The sequence below is a fragment of the Pieris napi genome, chromosome 15, assembly GCF_905475465.1.
Source record: "Pieris napi chromosome 15, ilPieNapi1.2, whole genome shotgun sequence".
NCBI classification, from domain to species: Eukaryota; Metazoa; Arthropoda; class Insecta; order Lepidoptera; family Pieridae; genus Pieris; species Pieris napi.
In genome coordinates this window covers 3,331,004-3,358,652 of record NC_062248.1, presented here as the reverse complement: position 1 = coordinate 3,358,652, position 27,649 = coordinate 3,331,004, and the positions used below count along the sequence as shown (strand labels likewise).

Here is a 27,649-nt window from a genome sequence, read left to right as displayed (position 1 = left end):
ATAATAATATCTATCAAGCAATATTATCAAAATAACAGAATATAAAAACACCTTTATTTGGAGTCTTTCCACCAAGAGTGGCAAAGGTATAATTTTGTAATTTTGAATTTTTGAAAAGGTCGAATATCTCGAAAACCGCGCGACTTACATAAACATAAAATATATTTTTCTGAACTGTCACAATGTCCTCTACCCAGCAGTTGACATTTTTCCATTAATTACGCCACAACCTGTATAAACGAAATTTTTCAATAGTAACTAAAGTACTGTCTCGTCTCTTTCGGTCTGAATAGTGGTTACGTCTGATGAAAAGAGACAGATTATTGTTTGTCTAAACATATTTAAAAAACTACGAAAAATAGGAGCTCTGAAATCCAGTCCAGTAGAAAAGGTATGACGACCTATTTGTACGAGTAAGTGCCAATAGATTTTTTAATCAACTAGCATACATCGTTAATGGCACTACAAAGCGGTCTAAACTCGTAAAATGTTATACTTATTAGTACTGGCAAAAAAACAGCGTTGACATTTAAAAATACCGCAATGAATTCTTTGTGGAATGTCAACCATGATTTAATAAACTTGCGCTCTCGCGACTTTTGAAATTAGAAGAAAAAGTATTCGAATTATTCGTATCTAATTAATTAAAGATTATATGTTTCATTCAGTATGCTTCTACTCAAATTTGTTTTGTCCATTTTGATCTAGCCCAGTGGCTAGTCTCCAAGAGAGTTTAGTAGCTGTGTAACTATGATTTTTTTCACTTTTACTGTCTGCAAGGTAGCTTAAGGAAACAGAAACAGTTATGGCCGCCGGTTTGATAAATTTGGTTGTGTTTTTCGGGCATAGATATTATATTGGCGTTTCAGTTACAGTATATAAAGCTAAATATGTAAACATTCTACGTATTTTTAAGTGCAAATAACTAAACACATAACAAACACACGTTATCATTGCTGCCATATGTTGCACGATGCTCAAACGGGTATTACGTAACGAAGCTTGGTATTATTTCTCAAATGTGAATTCAAAAGAGAAAATTTAGATTGAAAAACTAAGTCACACATACTATACTAGTGCTCGTAGCACTGTCTCTTTAAATGATAATTTGACACAAAGAGACAAAGTATGTTAATTGAGTTCGTCACAATTAAATAAAAAAAAAATTTGTCACAATATTTTTTTTGTTTATTTAAACTTCGTTACATTAAGATAAAAACAAATGACATCAATTATTAGGGATGCAAGCGGCCTTATCGCTAGAGAGAGAGATTTCTCCCATGTAACCCTAGTAGGGAAAAACTACAAGCTAATCTCACGGTTCATGAATTACAATGTAATACATAAGAAAATGCATGTATTAGATATGTCACTATTGAGCAGGATAGGATCTGGTTAGAGCGAAGTAGACGTTATCAATATCAGTTCATAACTTGGTTCTTATACGTGCGTTGACAAAGTAAATTATAAACATTTGGGGTTATCGACCTACCTTATATAATTCCATTTTCTAAATTATTAATACAGCGTTAATTAGGCAATTGTCAAAGGTTCTCACACTCTGTATTTTCCCATGGAATCCGAATAATTTCTCCGGGCATTACATAAACCTTGATAAAAAGATTTGCTCGTTGATAAACACTTTCTGCGCCATCTTACGGTAAACACGATCGCTATCTTATCGCACTGCATACTTCGTCTTTGAGATATCGTTTATTTTTATAACCCATTTTATTTTCATGCTAGGGAATGTGACATGCAAGAGTTGAACAGATAAATCTCCCTAGACTTGTCCAAACATGTGTTTACGTATCACCTGCATTCTGGAAATAAATGCTTAAAGTGATAGAAATAAAACACTTGTAACAAAATCTTATATATAAAATTCTCGTGCACAATGCTCGTTCCCATACTTCTCCGAAATGGCTCGACCGATTCTTATGAAATTTTTTATGCATCTACTATCTATCTTTCAAACCCCTAAGTGATAGGGGCGTCCACCCCAAAAAAAAATGTTTTAATTTTTATATAATTTTTTTTGTTTTTATTTTTTTTATGTTACAGCATACAAAAATATCTTTATCTATTCATCTATCTATCCTTTACGATCAACCCCTATTTTTTATTATAGTAGATAGTTATTTTTATTGAACTAAAAAATGTTTCCTAGAAATAATATACATGGCAAAACAAACGTTTGCCGGGTCAGCTAGTATAATATATGTATAAAAGAAATGTTTTATCATCGGACGTACAGGCAGAATGTGAAATTCCACCCGTATCACATCGACGTCCGTCTTTCCAGAACTGAGTGTTTTTTAAGGCAGTTTTTGCTGCCACCACTAGTAACCAGCTGCCCACTGATGTATTTCCGAATCAATTCGACTTAAGGTCCTTCAAGAAAAGAACGTTCAAATTCTTAAAAAGCCGGCAACGCACTCGCGAGCCCTCTTGCATTGAGAGTGTCCATGGGCAACAGTATCACTTAACATCAGATGGCTCATCTGATCGTCCTTCTAGTTTGTTATAATATATAAAAAAAGATTCAAAAATCCACCCTATTCTGACCTAAACAATTATATTTTAACAAAATATGTATAGGTACTTATCTCTTGTATCTGGGAAACGTGATAAACAAAATTAATTAAATGTTATATGTACTAGCAACCGTTATACATGTTATAATTATATAGATAGATAGACAAAGAAGCGTACCAAGAGAGTTAAATTGAATTAATTAGAGTTTTGGATTCAACTCTGAGTTCTGACGTTAATCAACAACATATATCTAACTTGCAACAATCTATCTATGGATCTCTGTTTATTGGGTCGGGTTAAGTATGTTCTAGATACTGAATTAAAGCACCTATGTGAAGTGCTTTGTGTTATCAATATTTTTGTTTATATTAGGCTATTCTTTAGATTATTAATGGTACATTAAGAAACTATATCTTAGATAATGTGATTTGACTAAAAATATTTGAAGGTCTTCATACAACAACCACTATATAAGTCTCGACTTGTTTAAGCTATCGCGGAATATGTATAAAAGTAGTATTAAGGATACCTGCATCATGAGCACACCCCACATACACACCCTCACGTACACTCACTTTCACACCATCACACAACAAAGGCGAAAATACCTACGTATTACTTAATTAAATGTATTTTTATTTATTTTTTCCTTTCAAAGTTTCGTAAATGTTTGTATAATGTAGATTCTATCTTTGGCTATATCTTTAGTATATTTGTTTTATGTTACATATAATTTAATTGAGCTGTAGGAGTCCGAAATATCAAATGAAATATGTCTTAAAAATCTGTAACGAGGTAAAGTTTACGTATTACTTGTGCTTACGATGAAAGGCCGGTGACCTGTTTACAGGACTTCTATAGTCCTATTATATTTATAGGTACCAGCCTCTAAGAAAGATGGTCAATATTTGCAGCATATAAACCCGTAGTAAATACACTATTTTAAAGTTAAAAGTTTATAGCAACTATCAAAAAGATTTGTCGAATTATTTAACGCGCCTCGTTGAAATAACCACTTGTTTATTGATTACCAACTATCTTAACAGCTATTCTTAAATTGTTGTGTGACTTAACAGATATATATAAAAAACATTGGAAAAATAATAGACCAATGTATGAATCTACTTATACTTATATACTAGTACTTATATATAATCTATGTACCGCTCGTGATATATCAAAACGAAGTTATACTTATTGTCTCTGCTCCAAAAATAATCCGTGATTTCTCACTCGGTTGTTATTTGTAGAGTATATTTGCATAATATTGATATAGGCGTTTAGCGTCTGAGCGATGGGAACCAGCGTTAAACTATTTAATACGTGGGCGATATACTGTTACATTATTAACATTGATGTCATGTATAGTCCATTGAAATGTTAAAATTTGAGGGCCAAACTGAACATTTGTTAGAGGACGCAATTTTATTTATGACCCATGTAGGGAGGGTCAATACAAGCTTAACCTCAAGTTTGAGGGGTTGGCGTACTTGTCCCCCGGCCGCCATCTTGGAAAAAGGGGTGCAAAAAATACGTTTTTGGCTATATCTCCTAAACTATTCATCATACATAAAATTTGTAAAGACACATTTTTTAGCAAATCGCTGTGCCTACAATTATGTAATTTTTATGATAAATCCAAAATTCAAAAAGTTATAAGTAAAAAAGTGATAGTATCTCAAGTCGAGGCAAAATCAGCCCTCTGTTGAGACACGCGGTCGATTTTATTATCACCGTACTCATGTTTGAGAGTCGCACGCTCCAGTCACTAGGCCATAGTACTCGGACTTTATATAATATTAATTAATTATATTTCCTTTTAAAAAGCTTTGTTTACTAAAGGAAACCGTGTGAAAATCGTTGAATACATTTTAAATTATGCGTGTGTGGAGCTTTTCACGTGATTTGATGCATATCCTTGTCTCAATAAGATTTTTATCAATCGTTGCGCAGGCGATTTTAGAAGTTATTGCCCTAGATACTAGGTGTCTTATCACATGCATTTTCTTGATTGGAACGATTTTTTATGTTTGGTGAAAATAATGATTTTGTTTAAATATTCGTTATGTAAGAGTTACCGTTATAAGATTAACTATAAGAGTAACTGCTGTCCAGTTTAACCCTATAAAATATCGGTTGTCTGTAAAGTCGGTTTACTGACGATAGTTGAACGTGACAACGTCATAAGAAAATACTGATGGAATGGTTGCATTTTTTTCAAAAGAAAATTTTAATTTTATTTGTTTGATAGATATTTTGTATGGATATAGAGTAGGTAAATTGAAATCACAATTGAATTGATCAAGTTACATTTATTTGTACGCATAAATACGTCAATTTTTGTGTGCAAGCGAGAGCGCGGAACGAGTGCTCTCGCTTGTACTTCAAGCCTTAAATGGAACGCCTCAGAGGTAACGCCGCATGAGTCATGTTTTTTCGTGCGTGCAGCCGGCTCCATCGAATTATAAGACGTTGTCACGTCAAAAATTGACAATAATAATCACGCATATCACGTATACAGATATCTAACAATTCTTCTTAGATATATTCATGTATTATTCAAATAAGAGGCGAGACTTCACTATTATTATTTGATCAAAACACTTCTTTCACATAATAAGATGCCTATAATACATTTCAATATAATCTAAGATTTCAAACCTTGCTGCTTGTGGCAATTAAAGTGGTATCGATAGCAGATATTGAATTGTCAAGTAACACTTATAATATAATGAGTGTAAGGCGCCGTAGATTAGATATTTATTTTTACTTTATAAAGTCCGAAGCGAAATTGTACTTATATATGTTAATGTAAAATTGTAAACACCGTTAGATTGTTATTTATCTCGCGAGATTATAAACTGTCGAAAGATTGTGAAACTCAGCGTACTGCTTACAATTTAACGTATTATTATTCGGTAGATTGTACTACACTAACTTAGTTATCATTCAAACTTCTTTTGTCAATTACAGATTAATTTTACTTCCCAACAATTTCATATAACTACCGAATAATAATACCTTAAATTGTAAGCAGTTCGTTGAGGTTCACAATCTTTCGACAGTTTACAATCTAACGATGTTTACAATTTTACGGTGACATATATTTTCTTTAGTGGCAGTTCGAGGAACTTCGTGGCTTGAACACTTGACCCATCGAAATTCGAACACAACCGAGATCTACACGATCCTTTAACTATGGTGAATGTTGTTGATTTAATTTTTAAGTCCTAAAAATATGAAAATATAAATTATACACATATCATAGACATTTAAATATGTTAGTGTTGTAGCGGAAAACAACTAAAGGAACTAAAAGAAAAAGAGCAACAATCGTAATAGTAAATACGAGTATGTAAATTTACTAAATTATAGCGAATATGACTTTATATGTGTAGTTACATTCTCGCTATAATTCGGTTATATGTTGTATATGTTATACAATTAATACTATGCAACTCAAATTTTATTTTATTTGATACAGTAGTTCCTGTGAATCAACCTTCTTCAGTTTCATAATGTATTATACATACTTGCAATGGGTATAGTGAGTGCTTCAAAAGGCACATACATTATGGTACTTGAATTTATGAGGATTTTGTGAGACCTGACACCTTTAATAATAAGAAAAATTACCAACCGATCCAGATATATAGGCCAAGAAAGATCTGTGTTGGTCTGCGGTTTGGTTATAAAAGAATGTAATTTTGTACTTGATCTAGAATACAATCACGGTGCGACCCACTTGTACTGTTGTTTATAACTTGGCTTATAAGTTATGTAGGATGGAACTTTAAGTGCTTTAACTTATATAGTTTAGTTTGAAATTTGCTTTGCATGTAGAGTACAAGTTAAATTGTACACTTATTAGTCTATGAACGCAATTAACACTCATTTAAATAAGACGTGAAGAAACCGGCACAGACACAGAACTGTGTGTGACTCCATCAAGAGTAGCTCTTTATACTATCTTTAAACTGTCAAATGAAATATCTTTTACCAAAATAGCAAGTAGTTTTGCTACTACTTACGTTACATATTTGGTACATATACATTCATTTAGCAGAAATTAAGGACGCAAAAGGCGGCCTTATTGCTAAGAAGCGATCTCTTCCAGGCAACCTTAGTAAAGAAAAATTACTCTTGGTGGTAAAAGTGCATAAGTAAATTTAAAAAAAACGTGTGTGTGTTTCAAAATTTTTATCTTTCGCCTTATTCTACGTTTGTAGAAAAAATTACACGTTTTTCCCTAACGCGCCAAAAGAAGTATAACTTCAAAACCACAAAATTTTTGACTATAGCTAACTTCAGGGTGTCGGTTTTTTAGGACGGTGTTCGCGCGCATCCTAAACATTTACTCTCATCATTTTTCCCTAACGCGCCAAAAGTATAACTTCAAAATACAGACCAAAAACCTAAAAGCTAATCTGAAGCCATGAATCATAATACTAGGTTCTACTAAATGTACTTACTACTTACGTCTTAATGTTTCTTGAAATAAAAAATATATAAATACACAATACAAGAAATACTAAGGAATTTATTATTTACATTAAGCTGATTAGCGGGTGTAATCGAGAAAGCGTTGTGGCGTCATCGGACAAAAAGCGGCGGCGAGCACGTCGAGTCTGTCCTTGACGGGTCACGGGCCCACCGGGCGGGTTCTTTCGCAATCCCTGGAAACCAAGGCCACAGAACGAATTAAACAGTATACGTAAATAAAACGCTATACCCGTAGCAAGAAGTCATGCTAGATTATCGTGACTCTGTATTTAAATAGAGTCGGTACCAATTATTGGTATATTTGTGTTTATTTTTGTTGTTTGTTAAGTAATTCAAGGCTATTTCTTCTAACTTGTATTTCTTTTATATATATTATATTTGAGATGTGTGTTTCGTTATTGAATACATAAACACGACAACGTGATAATCTAAATAAATGTTTAAGATTTACTTGAATTGATAGTCCAAAATTCTCACCGTAGTTGATGATTAATCTATATTCAGTCCGTATAAAATTGTTCGACCATGCAGAAGATACAGCGCAGAATATATCAAATTGTCCTCGATGGTCACGGTTCCGCCATCACCTCACTTCGGTGATACGTAGCGATCTCTCTCGGTCTCCTAGAATTATTGATAGCAGCGAGGCTTGGAATGCAATGGTGGAATCCGCGCGCAAGTTTAAATCCTTTTGAGGGATGAAAGGGGAGATGAGAGAAGGAGATTTTTCGCTGATCTCCTGCCATCTATGTAGTCCACACCTTGTCAGATACTGCTGAGGTCCTGGTAGAATAATAAAGCGACCTGAGGGCCTCTGATGCGGTCGTGTACTACCCGAGGTTGATAAACTCACCTTCTCTAAGGAGCAGAGTGCCTGGAGTGAGTCGAGTATAAAATAATATTTTATCTCTACCATATCAAAAATTGAAGTTGTTCTTACTCTAACTAGTATAACTATCTTGATCTAAACTAATGTCCTGTATAATAACGTTATAAGAACGATAAAAATATGAATGTGATTCTATCAAGGAACACTGGTCTTATTCCTATTTTTACAAGCTTCTTTATGTCGTGTAGCTGTATTGTCCAACTGCAGGTATTAATCTGTTGACAGTGTTTTTGTTTCGCTTCTTGACGTTCAACGAAGGAAGTCTTAAAGTATTGTTGCCATATGTATTAAGTATTATTTATTAAGAAGCTGCTATTGCTGGAGCAGTCTGTGTATATTATGGGTTCCGTTGTCTATGCCTATAGTGAACTCATAGTAACTGAGGCTGAATTTTTCCTAACCGATTTAACAAATTGTTAACTACTTATCAATGGTCTGAAATTAATAACTATTCATTATTATTTTTACAATAAAATATATATAACGATTCAAGGGGGATTAGGGTTCGTAATTAAGCCAAATATCATAACTACCTTACATACATATGGTTCTTGTATAAACAGTTTTTTTCTCTGTTTGTTGTAATGTTTTCGTTTGTTTTTGTTATTCTGTATCTGTTTGTTATCTGTAGTTTTTATATTATAATTGAAACCAAGATTAACCCCTTAGTAGTTTTTGGTGTTTTCTGTAGTTTTAGTTTATTTATATTATATCAAGCAGTAATAAAAAATTTTTTTTTTTTTTTAATTAAATTTATATACAAATATTATATAATAATTATATCCTAGAGAGTTCGAAATATTTAGTCATAGTGAATATATTAACCTAATTTACTAATTACTAATGTAATTAAAGATTTATCATAAGTCATAAAAAAATGTTGCGTGTTTCATTAATTCCTTTTAATTCGAGATTCTAAATATTATATTAATTATTCACGCAATAGTGAGATTACTGGTCTGTAGAACTAAATTGCTTAACTGATTTTGATGAGTCGATATAGAGGAACAAACGTCGGTTTTTTGTTATTCCAATTTTGACAGGTCCCTAATAATTTTTTTTTTTAAGGTAACACACAAAACGTCCGGCAAAGTTATGGTGCTGAAGATGAACCAGCAGCGGGCGAACCGACCCAACATGCTTCGGGAGGTTCAGCTCATGAACAAACTCAAACATCCTAATATTTTGGGGTAAGTTTATTAAATTATTAATAATCAGGATTAGAAATTGAATGTCACATATTGGAGCATTTGCTTTGGTCTATCAAACTGGTTTAGGTGGAAAACATACAAACCTACAAAAAGTGCAACACTATAACAAGAAATATTAAATTGATTCAAAGTTTTTTATTTCACGAAAATGTATGTATTTGAGAGTAATATTAATATTTTACAAAACATATTATTTGTAATATAAAGAACTATTTAAAAAATGTATCGCGAGAGTTATGTTACCTAACATTAGTTAAGTTACATATATATTTTAGTTATTAATTAGTAGCCCAACTCAAACCAAATCATTGCATAAAGCCAAAATGAGCCCTTTAGTTTTTCCCACACTCAAAATCGTTTCCGATGTCCAATAGGTCGACTATAGTTATATTGAAGTGTCACTTAGATTTAAGAACCCTTAAATAGGACAAGTAAGTTTTTTGTTAGGCTAGCGTCGCAACCCCATTACGACATTACCCCTAATCTTATGTTAGTTATATAAGCTCAAATTTTAAACGATTTTGACACCCAGCTCCAAACAACCGACACCGAACATAACTCGAGCTTACTTAGTTTTTATGCTGTTTTAAAACTCTTTTAAACGGAACATAGAATATATATACATAATATACTAAATTCGATAGCAAATATATCTAACGGTATAGGAATAAGAAAACACAAAATACAAAAAATGTTTGAACATTACGAAACAATACAAAATTATATAAATAACTAGCTGACCCGGCAAACGTTGTTTTGCCATGTATATTATTTCTAGGAAACATTTTTTTAGTTCTATAAAAAAAATTGGGGTTAATCGTAGGGGGTAGATGAAAATTAAGGGTTGTATATGTATTTTATATACTATATCATAAAAAAATATTTAAAAAAAATTTGTCTAAAAAATCCACCTCCACCCCTTATCACTTAGGTGTTTGAAAGATAGATAGTAGCCGATTCTCAGACTTACTGAATATGCATAAGAATCGGTCGAGCCGTTTCGGCGGAGTATGGGAACGAACATTGTGACACGAGAATTTTATATATTAGATAATATTCAATACGTTTTAAGATTTAATTTTATTTACCTTAAATTAGACCAGTTGAATTGATATTTGATTATTATGTGTCACTGGTCAAATATCGAAAACATATTTGCTTACCCAACCGAATTTATGGTTATTCGAAGAGCCAATATTGATGTAACTGAATTGCATTCTTTAGGCATTCGTGAGTCTTCAAACTTTATCGGTGAAAGGTGCCAGACATTTTAAGCATATTTTGAAATACATTACAGTTAAAATTGTATACAAATTCAATAAAACCTATACAAGGCCGTTTTATTGTAGAATATTACTGTTTTTGATATTACGTTCTTACCAACCAATTTTCTAACTATAAAAAAACGAAAATCTTTGTCTTTAGTTTTTTTTTACGTGCTTTTTATTATGAAATTTATAATATGTATAGTCAAAGCAAATTTCATATATATTATAATATATGAAATTTGCTTTGACTATTCAAATGTTTTATTCTATATCGGAATTAGCATATACGAAACTGCATACAAAAATTATAATCATAACAATCACATAACCTATATTTTTTATTAAAAGGTTTTTACATAAATATTTATTTCCAACACTTTGTATACTTATGTACGGTATTTATAATATCCTTAACCTAGAAAAACACTTTTTAACGTATTTGAAGTTATGTTTTATTATAAATTTACAAAAAGTGTTCCGTTAAAACTTAAAAAAGTGTTTTTCTATGTCTAAAAGTTATGTCAATAAAAGACAATACTATCCTTAACCTACATAGTAAAAATAATTATTATTAAAAATATAAATTAAAATAAGTACTGTCTACTAGGCGCCAACTAAAATCTTTAATTAGCGCACAAGGCATTTGAACCCCACGGCCCAAGATGTTATGGTTCTTAGTTGAAATTTTATATACTTTTTTATTTTATTAAGTTAAGATATTACATAAAAATAGTTGACATTTAAATAATCAGCGTCCAAGAGAGAAGATCAATTGTGAAATCGACTGTCAAATTCTTTCACTAAACTCTTAAAGTCGGTTAATAAATCAGATGTCATTAAAGATGAGCCGATTTCCTTGTTTGCGTAATTTCGTTACGAAATCTCGAACAATGGATGCACTGTCTCGCATTTCGCATCATTTCCTCGTCTTATCATCGGAAGTAAAAAACAATGCTTTTTACTACTCATTGTTGGGTAACACATTTCGTTCGATCAAAAGTTTTAAAAAGTAACTGAAAACATCTTCCCTAAGGCGTGGTTAAGTAAATTATTGTAGTATTATCTATATGTAATTTTTAATTTAATAAAGCTGAATTTGCTTTCTTTTACTAGATAGATCATTTATCGAAGTCTATAACATCGTGTGAATTTCATATAAATTTTGTTAGAGAATTATCCGTCTTAGTTTCTAGTTCACAATATTTTTCATTCACAACCCAACGTTATCTTAGTTAAATATTCTTATCAAGAAAGTGGAGAGTATGGCAAAAAAAATGTGTTAAAAATTACAACTATTCAAGTCAAGTAAAGATCATATCATTTATTCATTTAAGTAACACAATGTACACTTATGAACGTCAAAAAAAGAAAATATATATATGTATCAAATACTTCTAATTTTACATTTACTGCCAGTTCTCAAATCAAGGGCGTAAAACGGAAGAGAAGAACTGGCAATAAACTCTCTTTTTACTATTGTAAGCATATAACTAAATATAGTTATTATACTTAGCTACATATTGCAAGCTTGTAACTACTAAGTTACAAAGCCATTTATTAATTTAAAAAAAAATAATCTTACTTGTTAATCAGAATTCTCTATCTGAACATCGGTGGTCTCCTGGTCTTAATCCTGGGGTAGTTAACGCAATATTTTTTGTACTAAGTTAAGTTACTTAGGTTAGTTAGTTATTTAGATATGTACCTACCTCCCACCTTAGGGCGCATATTTGAACGGACTCAAGTCTAAAATGCTGGCTATGCTTGCGAAAGTAAACAGACTCAATTATAGAAATAATCTCGTGATAAATCAATGGTTAATTAGCGTGTTATGTGCCCTTTCCATATACTTCCTAGGAAACACTTTCTATTGCGTGTACGATTCCAATATTTTTATGGTGGTTGCAATTCACTCCTTAGATGCCGATCACACGCGAAGCTTAATTGGCATTTGGATTGAGTCAAAACAGTTTTAAGATAACTGTAGGTAACTGTTAAAAGACTTAATTTCCATAAATTTAAATGGGACAAAAAAGTGTACAGTTTTTTATAAATCTTGCAGTTTTGGTCTAGTGGTTTAAACATGCGACTCTCATTCCTAAGGCAACTGCTTGTCTTTCTACTGTAAAGGAAAACATCTTGAGGAAAGATGAGTTTGACCAAAATTTTTAATATAATCTAATTTAAGAAGTATAATTATTACCTAAATAAGATAATTATAGGTGGCTTACGTATATAAATACATATAAACGTAAGGCACCAGATACATAGAGGGAGGAGTTTCAAATCGTCCTACGGGCTTTTAAATCTTGCAATGAATTTGTCTTCTTCTAATCCGGTACACTCCTGACAGAGCGGTCGTGTTCGCTATGCAGTAGTATTAGTAGGGGCTGATGTGATGCGCCTCACGACGCTTGGTCATCCTGCTGCATTCATTGAATGAACTTCCTACGGCAGAATTGAGGCAGTCCAACGTGTAGATGACCTTCTGGGCGGTCTTGCGCCTTCCACCTTCCCTTGGACTTGGAATGAATTTGTAATGTTTTGAAATTAATGGTTTTACTATACGATTGAACAGTTCTTAATTATCAGGTCGCGGTATAGCTTCCAGTACCTAAAATCCTTAATATGTTAATTGGAAGAGACTAGCTGCGCACGACACAGGGCATCCTAGCGAATCCCCACACATGCACTTTCTGCAACAAATATAATTTTTATTATGTCAAAAATGAAATTTGTGTATTTAATATTTATAATTCATCGAAACTTGATCCAAAAACTCTTCCAAATAAATAACAGACAGGTACATTACCTTCAGAAATCTTTCGCCTTCCTATTGAAAGTATTACACGCCAGTTTCCAAGTAAGAAGTTAATAACATCTGACTCTACGTGTAAACAAACTGAATTCGAGCATCGTGCTTATGAATTTTGATGAGGGGAAAGGACTTATAAGGTCGAAGCATCACTTATGAAATATCTTACGAATTGTTTGTTTTCCACGCCATTGTATCTTGGAAAGCGCCCGCAACTTTGACTAGAATTATTTGGTATCAAGTTACACAAGTTCTTCAAAGTTTTTAATCGTATGAAGAAATGTTCGAGATTTTAAAGCATATAACAATTGCGTGGGGTACATACATTATTACGGTAAACACGTAACTTAGTGGTTCTCGGTTCTTCTCGGAACCCACAAAAAATAAAACAATAATAACACAAATTATTAGACAGATAGCTGATATTTTAAATTAGTCTAGTCGACAAGTTGAAAATGGAACAAAATAGAGATACTACTCCTAAAATTATGTGCGATAGCTCATTGGATCCGGAATGACGTCTAGAAAAATGTGCTAAAAGCGTGTATTAGCACATAAAAAATTCATGATAATCAAAAAATTTACAAAAAAAATTTTTCTATACTTTGTTATATATGGTTGTTTTTGTTAATTTTAGAAGTTTTAGAAAAAAAATAAACAAAAGTTGAATATTTGTTTATAACAAATTGGTAAGTTAATAAACAATAGAATTGTTGATTAAAAAAAAATTTTTTTCTGTTACTTTATAGAAGACTGTCAATTATGATTTTTAGGAAAAAAAAATTTCTTAACTAATTATTTAAACAATAGAAAATTAAAAAAAACGATTATAAACAATTAAAAATTGTTATTAAGGAAAAATTTTTTTTTTAAAAATCATAAAATTTTTAGTGTAATAAAGTTGTGTTAAATTTTTTTTTAAAAATATTGATTTAATCAATTTGTTTAAAAAAAAATTATCAACAAATGGCGGGAATTTTTTTTTTTGCAAATCAATAAATATCTTGTATTATTGATTTGCAAAAAAATATCGTTTTTTTATTAATTAATAAAAAAACGATTATATGATGATTGAGAAAAAAAAAATTTTTTTTAACATCATTACATGGATTTTTAAGTTTTTGTTTAAGTAAAAAAATTGTTATAAACAAAGTATAAATATTTTTTTAACTTTTATGGCACGATCTTGTTAAGTATGTATGTAAGAAAGGCTCTACGAAGCGAAATATTTTTACGACCATTAATTAAACATTTTTTTTCACTTACAATTAAGACGGTCGTTCGAGAAAATTTCGTTAGTTAACAATTATTTAACTTGTTGAAAAATTAACTTTAAGTAAAATTTTCAACGGGAATAAATTAATTATAGTGTTCAGAACACACCATAATTTTTTCAAATTTAAAAAAAAATATTCAATACCTTAAATAAATTAATTAATGTGCCGTAGTCGCTTTTGACGCCACGCGCGAATCCTAAAAATGTCACCCGCAGACCTATTTTTAGCGTTAAATTAACATTATAAATAATGGAGATAAGAGTTCCGGGAGTCAGGAATTTTTTGTTGGAAATTTCCTCCTCTTTCAGAATCTTTATTTGAAATTTCTTAAATATTAATAGTTTATTAAATATTGGCAAAAAACTAAATTCCAATATTTTTTCATCTTTAATGGTCTATAACTTTTGCAATTTTTTATGTGCTAATACACGCTTTTAGCACATTTTTCTAGACGTCATTCCGGATCCAATGAGCTATCGCACATAATTTTAGGAGTAGTATCTCTATTTTGTTCCATTTTCAACTTGTCGACTAGACTAAATGAATAAATCAGTGGCGCTACAACCTTTAGATCTTGGCATCAGATTTCTGAAGATGTTTAATGATGATTTTTTAAATCTAATAGGCAAGTAGGTGATCAGCCTCCAGTGTGCTGACACACGCCGTCGATTTTTTGAGTCTAAGACAATATGTCTCCTCACGATGTTTTCCTTCACCGTTCGAGCAAATGTTAAATGCGCACATGGAAATAAAGTCCATTGGTACACAGCCGGGGATCGAACCTACGACCTTAGGTATGAGAGTCGCACGCTGAAGCCACTAGGCCAACACTGCTCTTATTAGATAGATATTTAGTATTATAAAATATCTAATTTTAAATATTCCGCCTTTTTTTTTCAATATGTTTTTCGCCCTGAATTGCAAACATTCTAGGTACTGTTATAATTGTCTTCAATAATATGAATGTTAGAGAATTTGCTTCGTTAATATTTACGTAACATTCGCTCATCAATATCGTTTTCAATGTTTCATAGGATAATGTAGGATTATAATTTGCTATTCATTACGGCCGGATCAATGTACAAACAGAGGGGTAGATGTATTATATTTGTTTGATTAGATGTTAAGTTAAATTAGTTTGAATTAATTAATTTTAATGTGGGGTTAATTAGTTTACGTAAACAGATTTAGAAAAGCTAATTAGAAATTTGGTTTGAGATGGTTCGCACTTTATTATTTATCTCTTTAAGATCCTTGGAATTAATATTGGGAATCGTCTTCAGAAGATCAGCACCATCTCTTATCACAGAGTAAAGTTCAACAATTTGAAAACTCAATTCCAGATTCATGGGTGTCTGCGTGCACGAAGGCCAGCTCCACGCACTGACAGAGTTCATGGAGGGCGGTTCATTGGAACAGCTTATCCTCAGCAGACCACCTGAGCCTCTGCCGCAACCGTTGCGCGTGTCGCTGGCCGCAGACATGGCTGAGGGTCTTATGTATCTGCATTCTCTTGGCGTCTTCCACAGGGATCTTACTTCTAAGGTACCGATATTTTACTGTCTTACTATAAATATCATATCAGTATTATTAGTAGTATCATTATTAGAGTATCATTTTATGTTAATTACATAGTAAGGCACAGTTGAAATAGATTTTAAGATTTGTCTTGTTTGTTTGTGAATCTTTTGAATAGAGTTTTTATAGTACCTAAACTTTGCCTCATATAGGCTGTCTCATTGAAAACGAATGTGACGGAGAAGTTTTCACTGACAAGAGATTTAGATACAAGTTCAAGATAAAATTTTTGTTGTTTTGTATTGCGTAATTATAAATATAATGCTGTCTCTATGTATTTGATGGTAATTATAATAAATATAATATATGATCAACATAGTGCAGTAAATTTGTCATACTTCATACATAGAAAGGTTTGAAGCTTTCGAAACTAGATAAAGTTTGATTGACGTAGATTGTTGCTATAATCTTACAAAATTCGTATAATTTTTCAGAATGTATTATTAAGAAAAAATGCCGATGGTGAATACATAGCAGTGGTCGCCGACTTTGGTTTGGCGGCGAAAATACCTCATCCGATGTAAGTAATCCCTCCGTAGTCCGTCTACTTACTAAGATTTAATCTAATAATATATCGCTTTCTGCCAGGGTAAACCTAAATCCAGTAAACCCTTAATTCTAAGATCTTAGGATTTGAGAGATTTTTATAGTACATGAGGCTCATCTGATGTTAAGTGATACGGCTGCCCATGGACACTTACATTACCAGAAGGATCGCCAGTGCGTTGCCGGCCTCTTTCCTTAAGTCGAATTGGTTCGGAACTACTTCAGTGGGCAGCTGGTTCCACATAGTTGATGCTTAGAGCGAGCTATGATTTTCATATGTTAATATCCGTTTTTGACATAGATAACCTGACTTTGAAAGTTTCCCATAGATTCTATACGATCTCTTTTCCATTGTATATTGAGAGATACGTGAAGAAGTTGCATGGATTAGCCTTCTTAAGTTCCCATGTCATTTTCACATGTGTAGAACCTTTCTACAACATATTTCCATAAGTGTCTGATTATCCATATTCACATGTGTGATATTTGAGAGCAAAAATAATATTAAAATAAATGAAGGTAGCCGCAAAAAATACATTCGTCCAAGACGCATTGAGGGTGCACGGAACTTCTCTTTGATGTTATTAAAAATGTTTACCCTAAAGTCCGTCCCCTAGGCTATAAACTTAATGAGAGTTTATTGGCCACGAAATATTGTCTTAATTCAAACGGGGTCGCATAAATATAGTTCCTAACTGTCGAATAAACATTGTTGTTGCTTTTAAAAACATTGGTATTTAATTTATTAGGGGTAACGTGTTGTGTCTGTAACAAAATTTGTGTGCTAAAACCACCCTTTGTCGCTGTCTCTTCGAAGACGCTCTCCTTAAAGCCACAGCCAGCATCGGAATACTGGGCGTTGATCGAAGGAGGTTCAGTTTCACAGTCATTTGGAGGGAAAGGCTAAGCCTCTAAGAAGCTTGGTATGCTCAGCAAGGCCAAACTTCACACTGGTCCACCGCTTGCAACTCCATAAAGGAGTACTTATCTCCCCTCTGGGCTGGAGCTCCCCAGTACCAGCTCCTTCCACTTGGCCGTATTCAACAAAGAGCGGTTCAAATCGCCGACGCCTGAGATGCTTGAACCCTTGCTGCTGTTTAGAGATGTGGGGTCTCTCTGCATCTTCTACCGCATTTACCGTAGAGAGCGTTTCGTCATCGGACGTTGAGGCAGACATATTGTAATGGTTTCGTCAATTAAAAAATACCATTTTAGTTTAAAATCGAACCAATAGTCAAACTTAGTTATTCTTTCTTTAATATGATTTTAAGTAGTGAAGAAAACTTACACCTTTACCTCTTTTGACAGTTATCTAAAGTACCATAAGAACTGAACGGAAAATTTCTCAATCCATCAATGATCGCATCTCATTCACCGTTCGCAATTAACGCCTCTCGTCACGTGAATGAGAAAGCTAATCACGCGACGTTGCGTGCGAATGTCGGGTCATTTGTCAAGTTTGGACAATTTATCAAGCTGCATATAAGCACTAGTCTTCACTTTTGCCATGCGTGAACGATTTGCGGAAGTACACAAAATCTAAGTTAGATAATAATTATATACACTTTGCCATCATAGTCGAAATTTCTTTGGTTTTAAACCTAAACCTTCTGAACCTGAAACGATAATTCTCCTTCGCTAATCAAACCCAGAACCGCCGGATTATACGGTGTTCAGTTTCAGTCTCTGCCCATGCGAGACGTAAATTGGAGTATGCCAAAAGGCTATGGAGCGTAATACAAGTAAAAAAAGTTAAAGTGGGAATAGATGTGTCAACAAGAGACTTACTTGGAATGGCCCAGTGTCCAGTGGGAAGAAAAAGAGAGGACGCCCAGAAAGTTGAGAAGATGAAATAAAACATTAAACTCTTGATAAAACAATCATATTTGTTAAATTTTGTGTGTATTACTTATGTAAAAGCCGTAATTCCCTTTCAAACAACGCTCGTCTAGAAGTACTTCTGTGTTCCTACGGGCAAAGGCCTCCCCCATTGTCCTCCATTTTTCCTTATTGTATACCAATCTCGTCCAGTTCTTAGTCTTTCCAGGCATTTCCGTGATTTCATCGGCCCACCTTTTAAATTGCCTACCTCTGTTTCTTTTATGGCCTCTTGGTTGCCATGGTGTTACAATTTTGCTCCATTTATCTGCTCCTCTTATGGTATGTCCAGCCCATTTCCATTTTAGTTTTGTTTTATATACAACATCAGCAAACCCTGTTTTATCTCTGAAATTCTTGTTACTTATTATGTCAATTCTTCTTTTCTTTACTATACTTCTTTCCATGGCTCTCTGGGTTACGCTTAATCTTAATACGCTGGGTGGAACTTCTTTAAAATTCCCTAAACAATATAACATCGGTTCAATCAAGTATCTCACACATCAGGTGCCATTGTGGCCAAATATCTGTTCAGTTCTGAACTAAAAAAAGCGATAACATTAGAGACAATTAACTAAAAACACTAAACTAAGTGTCTTAGTAGATTGTTGTATTACGTATACATTCATACCAAAGAAAACATAATCAGCAATTTCGGGACCCTCGAGACATAATAGAAATGCCGCCCTTGCAAAAATAACCCTCGAAAAATTTGAAGTGATGAGGGAATTCGGTTCCCTCGGACACTAGTACTGGAAGTCACCCCATCGGTCATTTGCTAATTGCTTATTCGTTATCGATCGGAAAATTTTCAGACTCCAATTTATGCCCGGGTAGTGGTACTTAAAAGTGTTCTTTATAGGTTCAAAAATATATATATAGCTATATTTATATGAAATTTATTTAACAATCATAACATAATTCGTTTATTAATACCTAAACATAACAATCATACAGTATTTATAATTTTCTAAACCTACATAGTAATAATAAAAATAATTAAAAAATAATAAAAAGAAAATTAATAAGTTTGGTACCTTTAACGCTGGCAGTATTTCCTCACTGTATTGCGATACTTATACTTCTTATTAGGCAAGTAGGTGATCAGCCTCCTGTGCCTGATACATGCTGTCGACTTATTGCGTCTAAGGCAAGCCGGTTTCCTCGCGATTATTTTCTTCACTGTTTGAGCGAATGTTATGCGCACATAGAAAGGAAGTCCAATGGTTTATAGCCGGGGATCGAACCTACGACCTGAGGGATGAGAATCGCACGCTGGAGCCACTAGCCCAACACTGCCAATTTCCATGATTTGTTTTTAGTTACGTAAGTGAAGTGTTTATGCATAGTGATTTTTATTAATATATATGAATTTTTCTTTCCAGTAATGGATATCGCTTACCAAGTGTGGGATCGCCTTGGTGGATGTCCCCCGAATGCCTGCGTGGCCGCTGGTACGACCACCGATCTGATATTTTCTCCTACGGGATCATATTGTGCCAACTTATCGCCAGAGTAAGTATTACATATTAAGTGTATGTAGTCGTTATAATAACAATAACAACAAATTAATATATTTAATGTAACTAAAAAATGTTTAAAAAATAATTTAAAAAACTCTGGTATCTTTTATTAATAATGGCTTTGTTATTCTTTCTTTATATTAAATACTAGCGGACCCGACAGACGTTGTCCTGTCTTAACTATTTGTTAACTGTCTTAACTGTTTGTTAGATTTCAAATTGGTATAATGGTAGGGGAGCCCAAGAGGGGATTTCGGGATTTACTAAAGCGCGGCAGATTAATATATAGGGGGATACCTTGTACCCGGTTAAGTACCTCCACAAAATATGAGGCCCATATATAAGGCCGCACGTGAAGGAGACAGGATCAGTTTAGTAAAAAAAAAAATTGACCATCAGAAATTCCCGAGCGCGTCAGATTAAGGTAGGGTTAGTTAATTACATCCTAAAAAGTGTATATTCCACTAATCTGACAATTTGAGAGTGACGGAAAAAAAGGGGAGGGCAACAAAGTTGTAAAAAAAAAACGTCATCTCGACATTCTCGAGCGTAGCTAATTTTTTTTTTATGTTGAAGGAAATAATTCAAGAATAATGAAAAATATATAATCTGACGATTTCCGCAAGCCGAAATAACAAAAATTCGTCGATAAAGTTAAATGCGTGCAGCTGCGTGATGCCTACATTTCCTTAAACCGATCGGAATCTACTAAACGGCGTTCTAAATATTTCCCTCAAAATTACATTTCCTGTGAATTTGAACCGATTCGGACCGATAGATTTTGAGAAATTTTGAAAAATCTTAAAAAAATAAGAAATATTTTTTTTTAAAGTGGTTTCTTTATCGATCAATTTCAAAAACTAATCCGCCTTTGAACTTGAAAAACCACGTCGATCGCCACCAAGCTGGTCAAAAGCGGTTGATTCGTTCGAGAGATATCGTACACGAAAGAAACCCGAAAAAGTGTTTTTTCGGGATTACTCCGAAATTTGTGGTTCGATCAATTAAAATTGCAAAATTATTTATGAGGATGATAAAACTGCGTCGAATGCCGCCAACCGCGTGAAAATTGCTTGATCCATTCAAAAGTTATTGCGGTTTGAAAATTCCAAAAATAGTGTTCTATGAAACTTCTATCAGACTTTCGAGCTGGGAGAGCTCAAATGCATAGAAATGTTATTTCTTTGAACTCAGCGAGCTCAAAATATCAATTTTAAGCGCCCAGGAATGGAATTAGCGGGAAGTTGCAGGGATGGCCCTTTAGGTGAACCGTTTTTCTATTTTTTTTTTTTGTCAGATCAGGCGAATCCCTCTAGATAATCATCAGATTATGAGACAGTACGTTTAGAACATAAAGATGAACCACATATATCTTAATCTGACGCGCTTGAGTATTTCAAAATTGCGATTTTTTTTGCAAATTAAGAAAATGGCTGTGGGTTTGCGTCCCATCGAAATCGTCAGATTAGTGAATGAGAGCTTTTTTTTGGTTCACTTAACACTCCCTTAGAAAATCTGACGCGCTCGATAATTTTTTTTTTTTTTTAATTTTCAACCCTTAAATACAACCACCCGCATCATGCAAACGATCAGATTAACATACGTACATTATTAAAAATACGTAGGGCATAGATGCTATCAATATCTGACGCGCTCGAGGATGTCCATGCAACAGTTTTTTTTTACATATTTAACTATCTATAGCCGCTTCCCCCACCGATGAAAAGGAATTTATCATATAACATTTTTTTCTTCTTTTTATCTAAGCTTTGCATCCCAATAGGTCTCTACGACGCTCGAGTAAATCCCCATTTAGCATCGTGGGCTCCCCTACCATAATGAACTAAAAAATATTTCAGAAACAAAGTGTTTATTATTCTAATGCTTTATGTTATACAACATTCTTTGCTTGTTTTTCTGGCTCGCATATTATTATATTATCAATATAATAACTCCGATCAAAGCATTTATTTTGAACGATATTCATTTTTCTTACATCCTCTGACGATATTTGCAGCACGCATTCTGTCAATGTTGTGTTATGTCAAACGCCATAAGGTTACACCAAAAAGTTCGAATTGTATGGTGGTTAAGTATTCTTGAATTTTCTAATTTTCCGCGCAATTTTTTTCTTTTTTTCTTTTATAAGAACCTTCTCCTGACAATTACAAACACAACAAAAAAAAAATCAGACAAATCGGTCGAGCCGTTTTCATGTGATGTCGTGACAACGGAAAACGGGTTTCATTTTTATATATATAGATATATTGTATTGATCAATGAATCTTAGAATTTAAAATTTAGAATAATATATTATAAATATATATATTTTTTGTATATATAGGTAAAACTGTGCTTTGTTTATGTTTGAATGTGTATTCCGTTTTTGGCTTTTGTGTATAATGTAATTGTTTGGATATTGTTTAGTGAGCTGTAGGAATACTGTTGAGCAATATAATATCTATATTTATATATGTATATAAATAAATAAAATAATTTCTGTTGAAAACGCATTTTAAGTGTTTTCGCTAGTATAATACTTTTCCAAGTGAAAGCAATTTAAACGCGTTAAATTAGGAAAATTTCGGGGATAAATTGAATTCAGTTAATCCATAATTGTCATGATAGTCTGAAAATACGCGAAACGTTGGGACGGTATTACACATTTAATTGAATTTGAACAGAAAATAAATTTTGAAACGCAGTTTAAAACGAAGAATCTGAAATGTTTACATTTTTTTATATACTAATATGAGATTTTCTATTATATATAACGAAATCAAGGTAACAACCTTCAAGCTAAAACTGCGAACTAATTTGTACCTACTTGACAGTTTTTAAATTCTAATAAGTTTGCGCAAAACATACATAAATTACATTTCGATTTGTCGTGCAATGAACGCGCGATGCTCGAACGCGTCATCTAATTGTCTTAAGTTACATGCTATTATTGCTCATTTGTTTCGCCATTCCTGGTGATACTTTAGCTTTCATCATTTTTTTTTAACTGTGAAGACATTTCGCGTGATTATAGGTAAAGGTGTGCATTCATTTTAATAACACAATTCACGAATATTATAAATAAATATATACAGTCAAAACCGGTTATAACGACATTGAAGGGACCGTATAGTTGCCGACGTTATATCCGATAGTCGTTATAAGCAATGTCATATACACAAGTACAGTACATATGTATGTACATTGTACATAGTTATATTATCATAGTGATCGATCTAGAATAGGTAGGTATGGGTTATAATATGGTATGTTAATATTATAATATGTAAACGAGTCAAAAAAGAAACAAAAATATTTATTACGAGATAATTAGGTACAAAAGTAATCAGTCATTTTGGTCTGGTTTTTTTTTAGCCCAGTCTCAAATATTTTTTGCATTTTACGTTTCATACTCCTCAAGATATGAAGTGCCTATCACCAGTTTCAAACTGTTCGTTAAAGGCAACAAATTTTTTTCAATCGTTGTTGCAATCGTTGTTGGCTGAAACTGTTCGTTGGGAGAAAGTGCGTAGGTAATAATATGCCTAAATATTCATTCAATGCTTATAAATAAGATTTAAAATCGTTTGTATTGTTTTGTTTTGCTGAGATAAGAAGCGGTTGGTCGTTATAGCCGATGAATATCGATAAAATTTCGTCGTTGTAAGCGATATGTCGCTGTATCCGATGTTGTTATAAGCGGTTTGTTTACTGAATAGTTTAATAGGGATTCGGACGGGACCATACAATCTGGTTGTAATAACCGATAGGTCGTTGTAAACGATGTCGTTATAAACGGTTTTGACTGTATATATATAATATATATATATATATAATTTACCTCATCTCTGTATCTGTTTTGTGAACATTTATTTTCCTTAATAGACAAGTGAATGATCTTCAGTAGACGATTATTTGTGTCATTAAATTGAAATACAATTCTAGAGTAATAAATATTTCGACAATAAAATACATAACTGAATTAGAAAAGAACATGGTTTACTTTGAAATTGTTTTGATTACAAAAAAAGGGTGCGTGTACTTATGTACGCGCGTAAGAAGTTATACTTCTTTGGCATTATTAGAAATAGATTTTGATTGCATGCAAATAATTAATTACAATTAAATAATCAAAGACTGGAAAAGGAGTCATTATAGTCAATAAAGTTCAGTTTACATTTGAAAAATTTAATAAATAAATATTTATAATTATTCTCTTACAAAATAAAAAAATTTTATAATTCATATTATAAAAATTTTAACACATTTATATTAATATAATTATATAAATGTGTTAATAATATAATTTGTAGCACATGCTACAGACCTGGATAGCAACTTTCTTTTATTCTATTTAGAGATAGAGATAATTTAAATATAATACCGGTGTCTTCCTTGTAGGTTTCTTTTGAGTTGTTTGGGGATTCTTGTTGATCAGTTCGACATGATTTTCTTTAACCTTTCTTTAATCCTACAAAATAATGAAATTGTTAAGTTATGTTGTCACTGTTGTGCACACCTTTGTTTGGCTTTTTTAGTATTCAAGTTATGTCAAAACTGATTTATTACCTTGTCATTGTTGGCTTTATTTGCTTTTGGGATAGCAATTGTTTCCAAAATGATTTTATTTGTAATATCCTGAAATATATAAATAACATCTATTAATTTAAGTGTCATGGTGAGTGGTTCGCACTCAGCTATTAAGGTGTATTATACCCACTGTCCATTATAAGTGGGAATGGGCTCACTTCTGGCTGGACAGAGTTTCGGTACTACAAGAGCAACATGGATGTTTTGAGGTATTACAATATCTCTAACTACCCTGTAGGGGAATAAAGTATGTGCCTATGCTTGAGAGGTTGAGCCTTGAACATCACCATCATATTTATAATTAACATTCCTACCTCGACACCATCACAATCAAATTCATTGAAATCTACTTCAAACCGTTGCGGTATCATCTCTGCCATATCCATTGTGTCTGGAGAAGGTGATGGTGGCTTTGTTCCACCTCTAGTTTTTGATGTTTCACGGCGATAAGATGACAACTCTTTTTTTTTATTCAATTTAGTGCACTTCCACTGAAATTGTTTTTTGTCTCTTGTCCTTATATTTGCTAGATTAAATCTGAAAAATTACATGTTTTGATTAAATAATGTAATCATTTTTTTGAGATGCAGGTACTTATTAAAATGTTTACTTCTCTGTAATATCGCTCCAAGCCTTCATTTTCTCCTTATTAGTATTCGTGCTTAAATCTTTGTTCTCAATTATTGATATATAGGGTCGTAGAATATTTCTAAAAAGTTGCTGTAACAAACGCAATAAACAAAAGCAATGAATAATGGTTCATGTTTCAGTTTTAATCAACAATAATACTCGATAATACATACGGATAGTTAACCTCAATTGTATTAAAGCACTCAGGAAGGTTGGCACAGTTTTTTCACAAATATTTTATCATATTAATTAGTATTGATTTAGATATTCAATTTAAATCACTTTTGATTATAATTCAGACGCACATATAAAATTCGCACTTGTATAATGAAAATAACTAGATACATAGATAATCTTTTATTTTAAACAATAATTAAAACTCCTATATTTGTTTAAAAGGTAAATGTCAATGTCAGATGTCAATTGTCATGGATATTCAAAATTCTTGTTAAGCTGCTAAGCTAAGAAATAGAATATGCGTGAAGTTAGCTTATATTCTATTTCTTTTGTAGATTGCGCACGCTATAATCACACTCCGAATTTTGTGTCATAGGTGCGCGCGCATCGTAAAATTTCACTCTCATCAAATTTTCATAACGCGCCTAAAGAAGTATAACTTCAAAAACAAAAAAATATATTATTCCCACTAAAATGCCTGTAGGTATTCAATACAGTAGACATTTTAAATTCATTTGATAATTATAAATATTATGTCTGCTCTCGTAATGCTGCAGTCGTGTTGAAATACCAATTATAAGAGTAATGGAATGTTGTGCATATCTCCTGCATATATTGGGAGAACCCGCCGTCGCAGTCAGACTATATAAACTTAAAACACTATTTTGACCGGATTGAAGTTATGTATTATTATAAATTTACAACTATTTAACATAATTTTAAATTTATCCGACGTTTCGCGTGCTTTACAGCGTGCGTGGTCACGGTGACTGAAGACAAAAGATCTTGAATGTCAAGAAGTTCCACAGCTGCAGAGAAAGTTGCATTATCTGTATTTATTTCCCCGGAGTTGGTATCGACTAAAAGATGGAGGGTTGTAAATTTATAATAATACATAACTTTAATCCGGTCAAAATAGTGTTTTATTTAAATGAGTTATGTTAATCAAAGACAATACTATATAAACTTCTTATTTTTTACAGGTGGACGCAGACCCGGACGTTCTCCCTCGTACGGATAACTTCGGTCTGAACTACATGGCGTTTGTGGAACTCTGTGACGAGTATACTGTCCCAGACTTCCTACGATTGGCCTTCAACTGCTGCATTGTAAGTGAATTATTATTGAAGTGAAACTTCTTTAGGCGTATGAGGGTAATTTTTTACGGATGAAACGCAATAATAATAATACGTCACGAAGATGTGCAGCGTCTTTGTCGAAGAAAAGGGAGAGAGAGCGATTGAGACCGATTTAGAGAGAGTGCGAAGGGCGAATTACCTTATAGAAATTCTATTTTTTAAATTAATCTTTCGTAAAGAGAATTTATGATATATTTGTATTTGTATGCAAAATAATTTATTGAAATCTTAAATGACGAATTGTAAATTAATATGCCACGTGTTTTTATTATCGAAGAAATAAATTTAAAAAATTCAATTTATAATTTGTATAAATTTTTCTTGTCTTCCTTTTTCCCTCATTCTAAGTCTCGGAAATCTTAAGTTTTAGATTTGTATAAATATGAACAAGACTTAAAAATTAGTTTGCCAAAGAAGTTTCACTTCTGACATGTGTACTTTGTACGCACGCACTTTTTTTTTGATTGTGAATTATGTCTTTTGATTTGGATGATAATTGTTTGTCTTGAAAACGTTTCACAGGAACCGGACTGTTTGAGTTGACAGTTGAAGTTTGTTATATTGATAACTGGCTAATCTAATTTGACATTTAAATAGCTACAGAAATATGATTTTATAACGTGAGACAGATATTAAAACAGTATTGTAAGTATAAGAGGTAAAAAATTACGTAAAATGTAAAAATGTTTCAGTACGAGCCCAAGGCGCGACCACTATTCCCCGAGATAGTGAGCAAGTTGGCCGAGATTAAGGAAGGCCTAGATGACACAGCATGGGGCTGCCACGCCTCCACTAACACTTATGACAGGTATAAAAGTTTATTTAGAAAAAAAAGTTATAAGATACTTTTTGTTGTACCATTTCCTACCAGACATTTTATCTTGTGACATTATTTACATATATTTTATATCTCAATTACTAACGTAATTGTAACGGTATTTAAATACGAATTATGATTAATAAATAATCGGCTTTTAATTCGATTAAATCGGCTACCAGCAAGTTTAGTTGTAATTTTGCAACCATATCGACGAAAGAAGTGCCCATAACCGACGAACATAATTATGAAAGTGGATGAAGCAAGAGA

General features: G+C 32.6%; 1 protein-coding gene across 1 annotated transcript in view; it reads left to right on the top strand.

The window, feature by feature from the left end:
* LOC125056427 overlaps positions 1-27,649 on the top strand; it is a 119,708-nt gene that overhangs the window by 86,510 nt on the left and 5,549 nt on the right. Inside the window, exons 2-7 of the mRNA XM_047659516.1 lie at positions 8,999-9,120; positions 15,845-16,046; positions 16,514-16,599; positions 19,889-20,018; positions 26,407-26,532; positions 27,255-27,370. Coding sequence (XP_047515472.1) covers positions 8,999-9,120; positions 15,845-16,046; positions 16,514-16,599; positions 19,889-20,018; positions 26,407-26,532; positions 27,255-27,370 — 782 coding nt within the window. The remainder of the gene's footprint in view (positions 1-8,998; positions 9,121-15,844; positions 16,047-16,513; positions 16,600-19,888; positions 20,019-26,406; positions 26,533-27,254; positions 27,371-27,649) is intronic.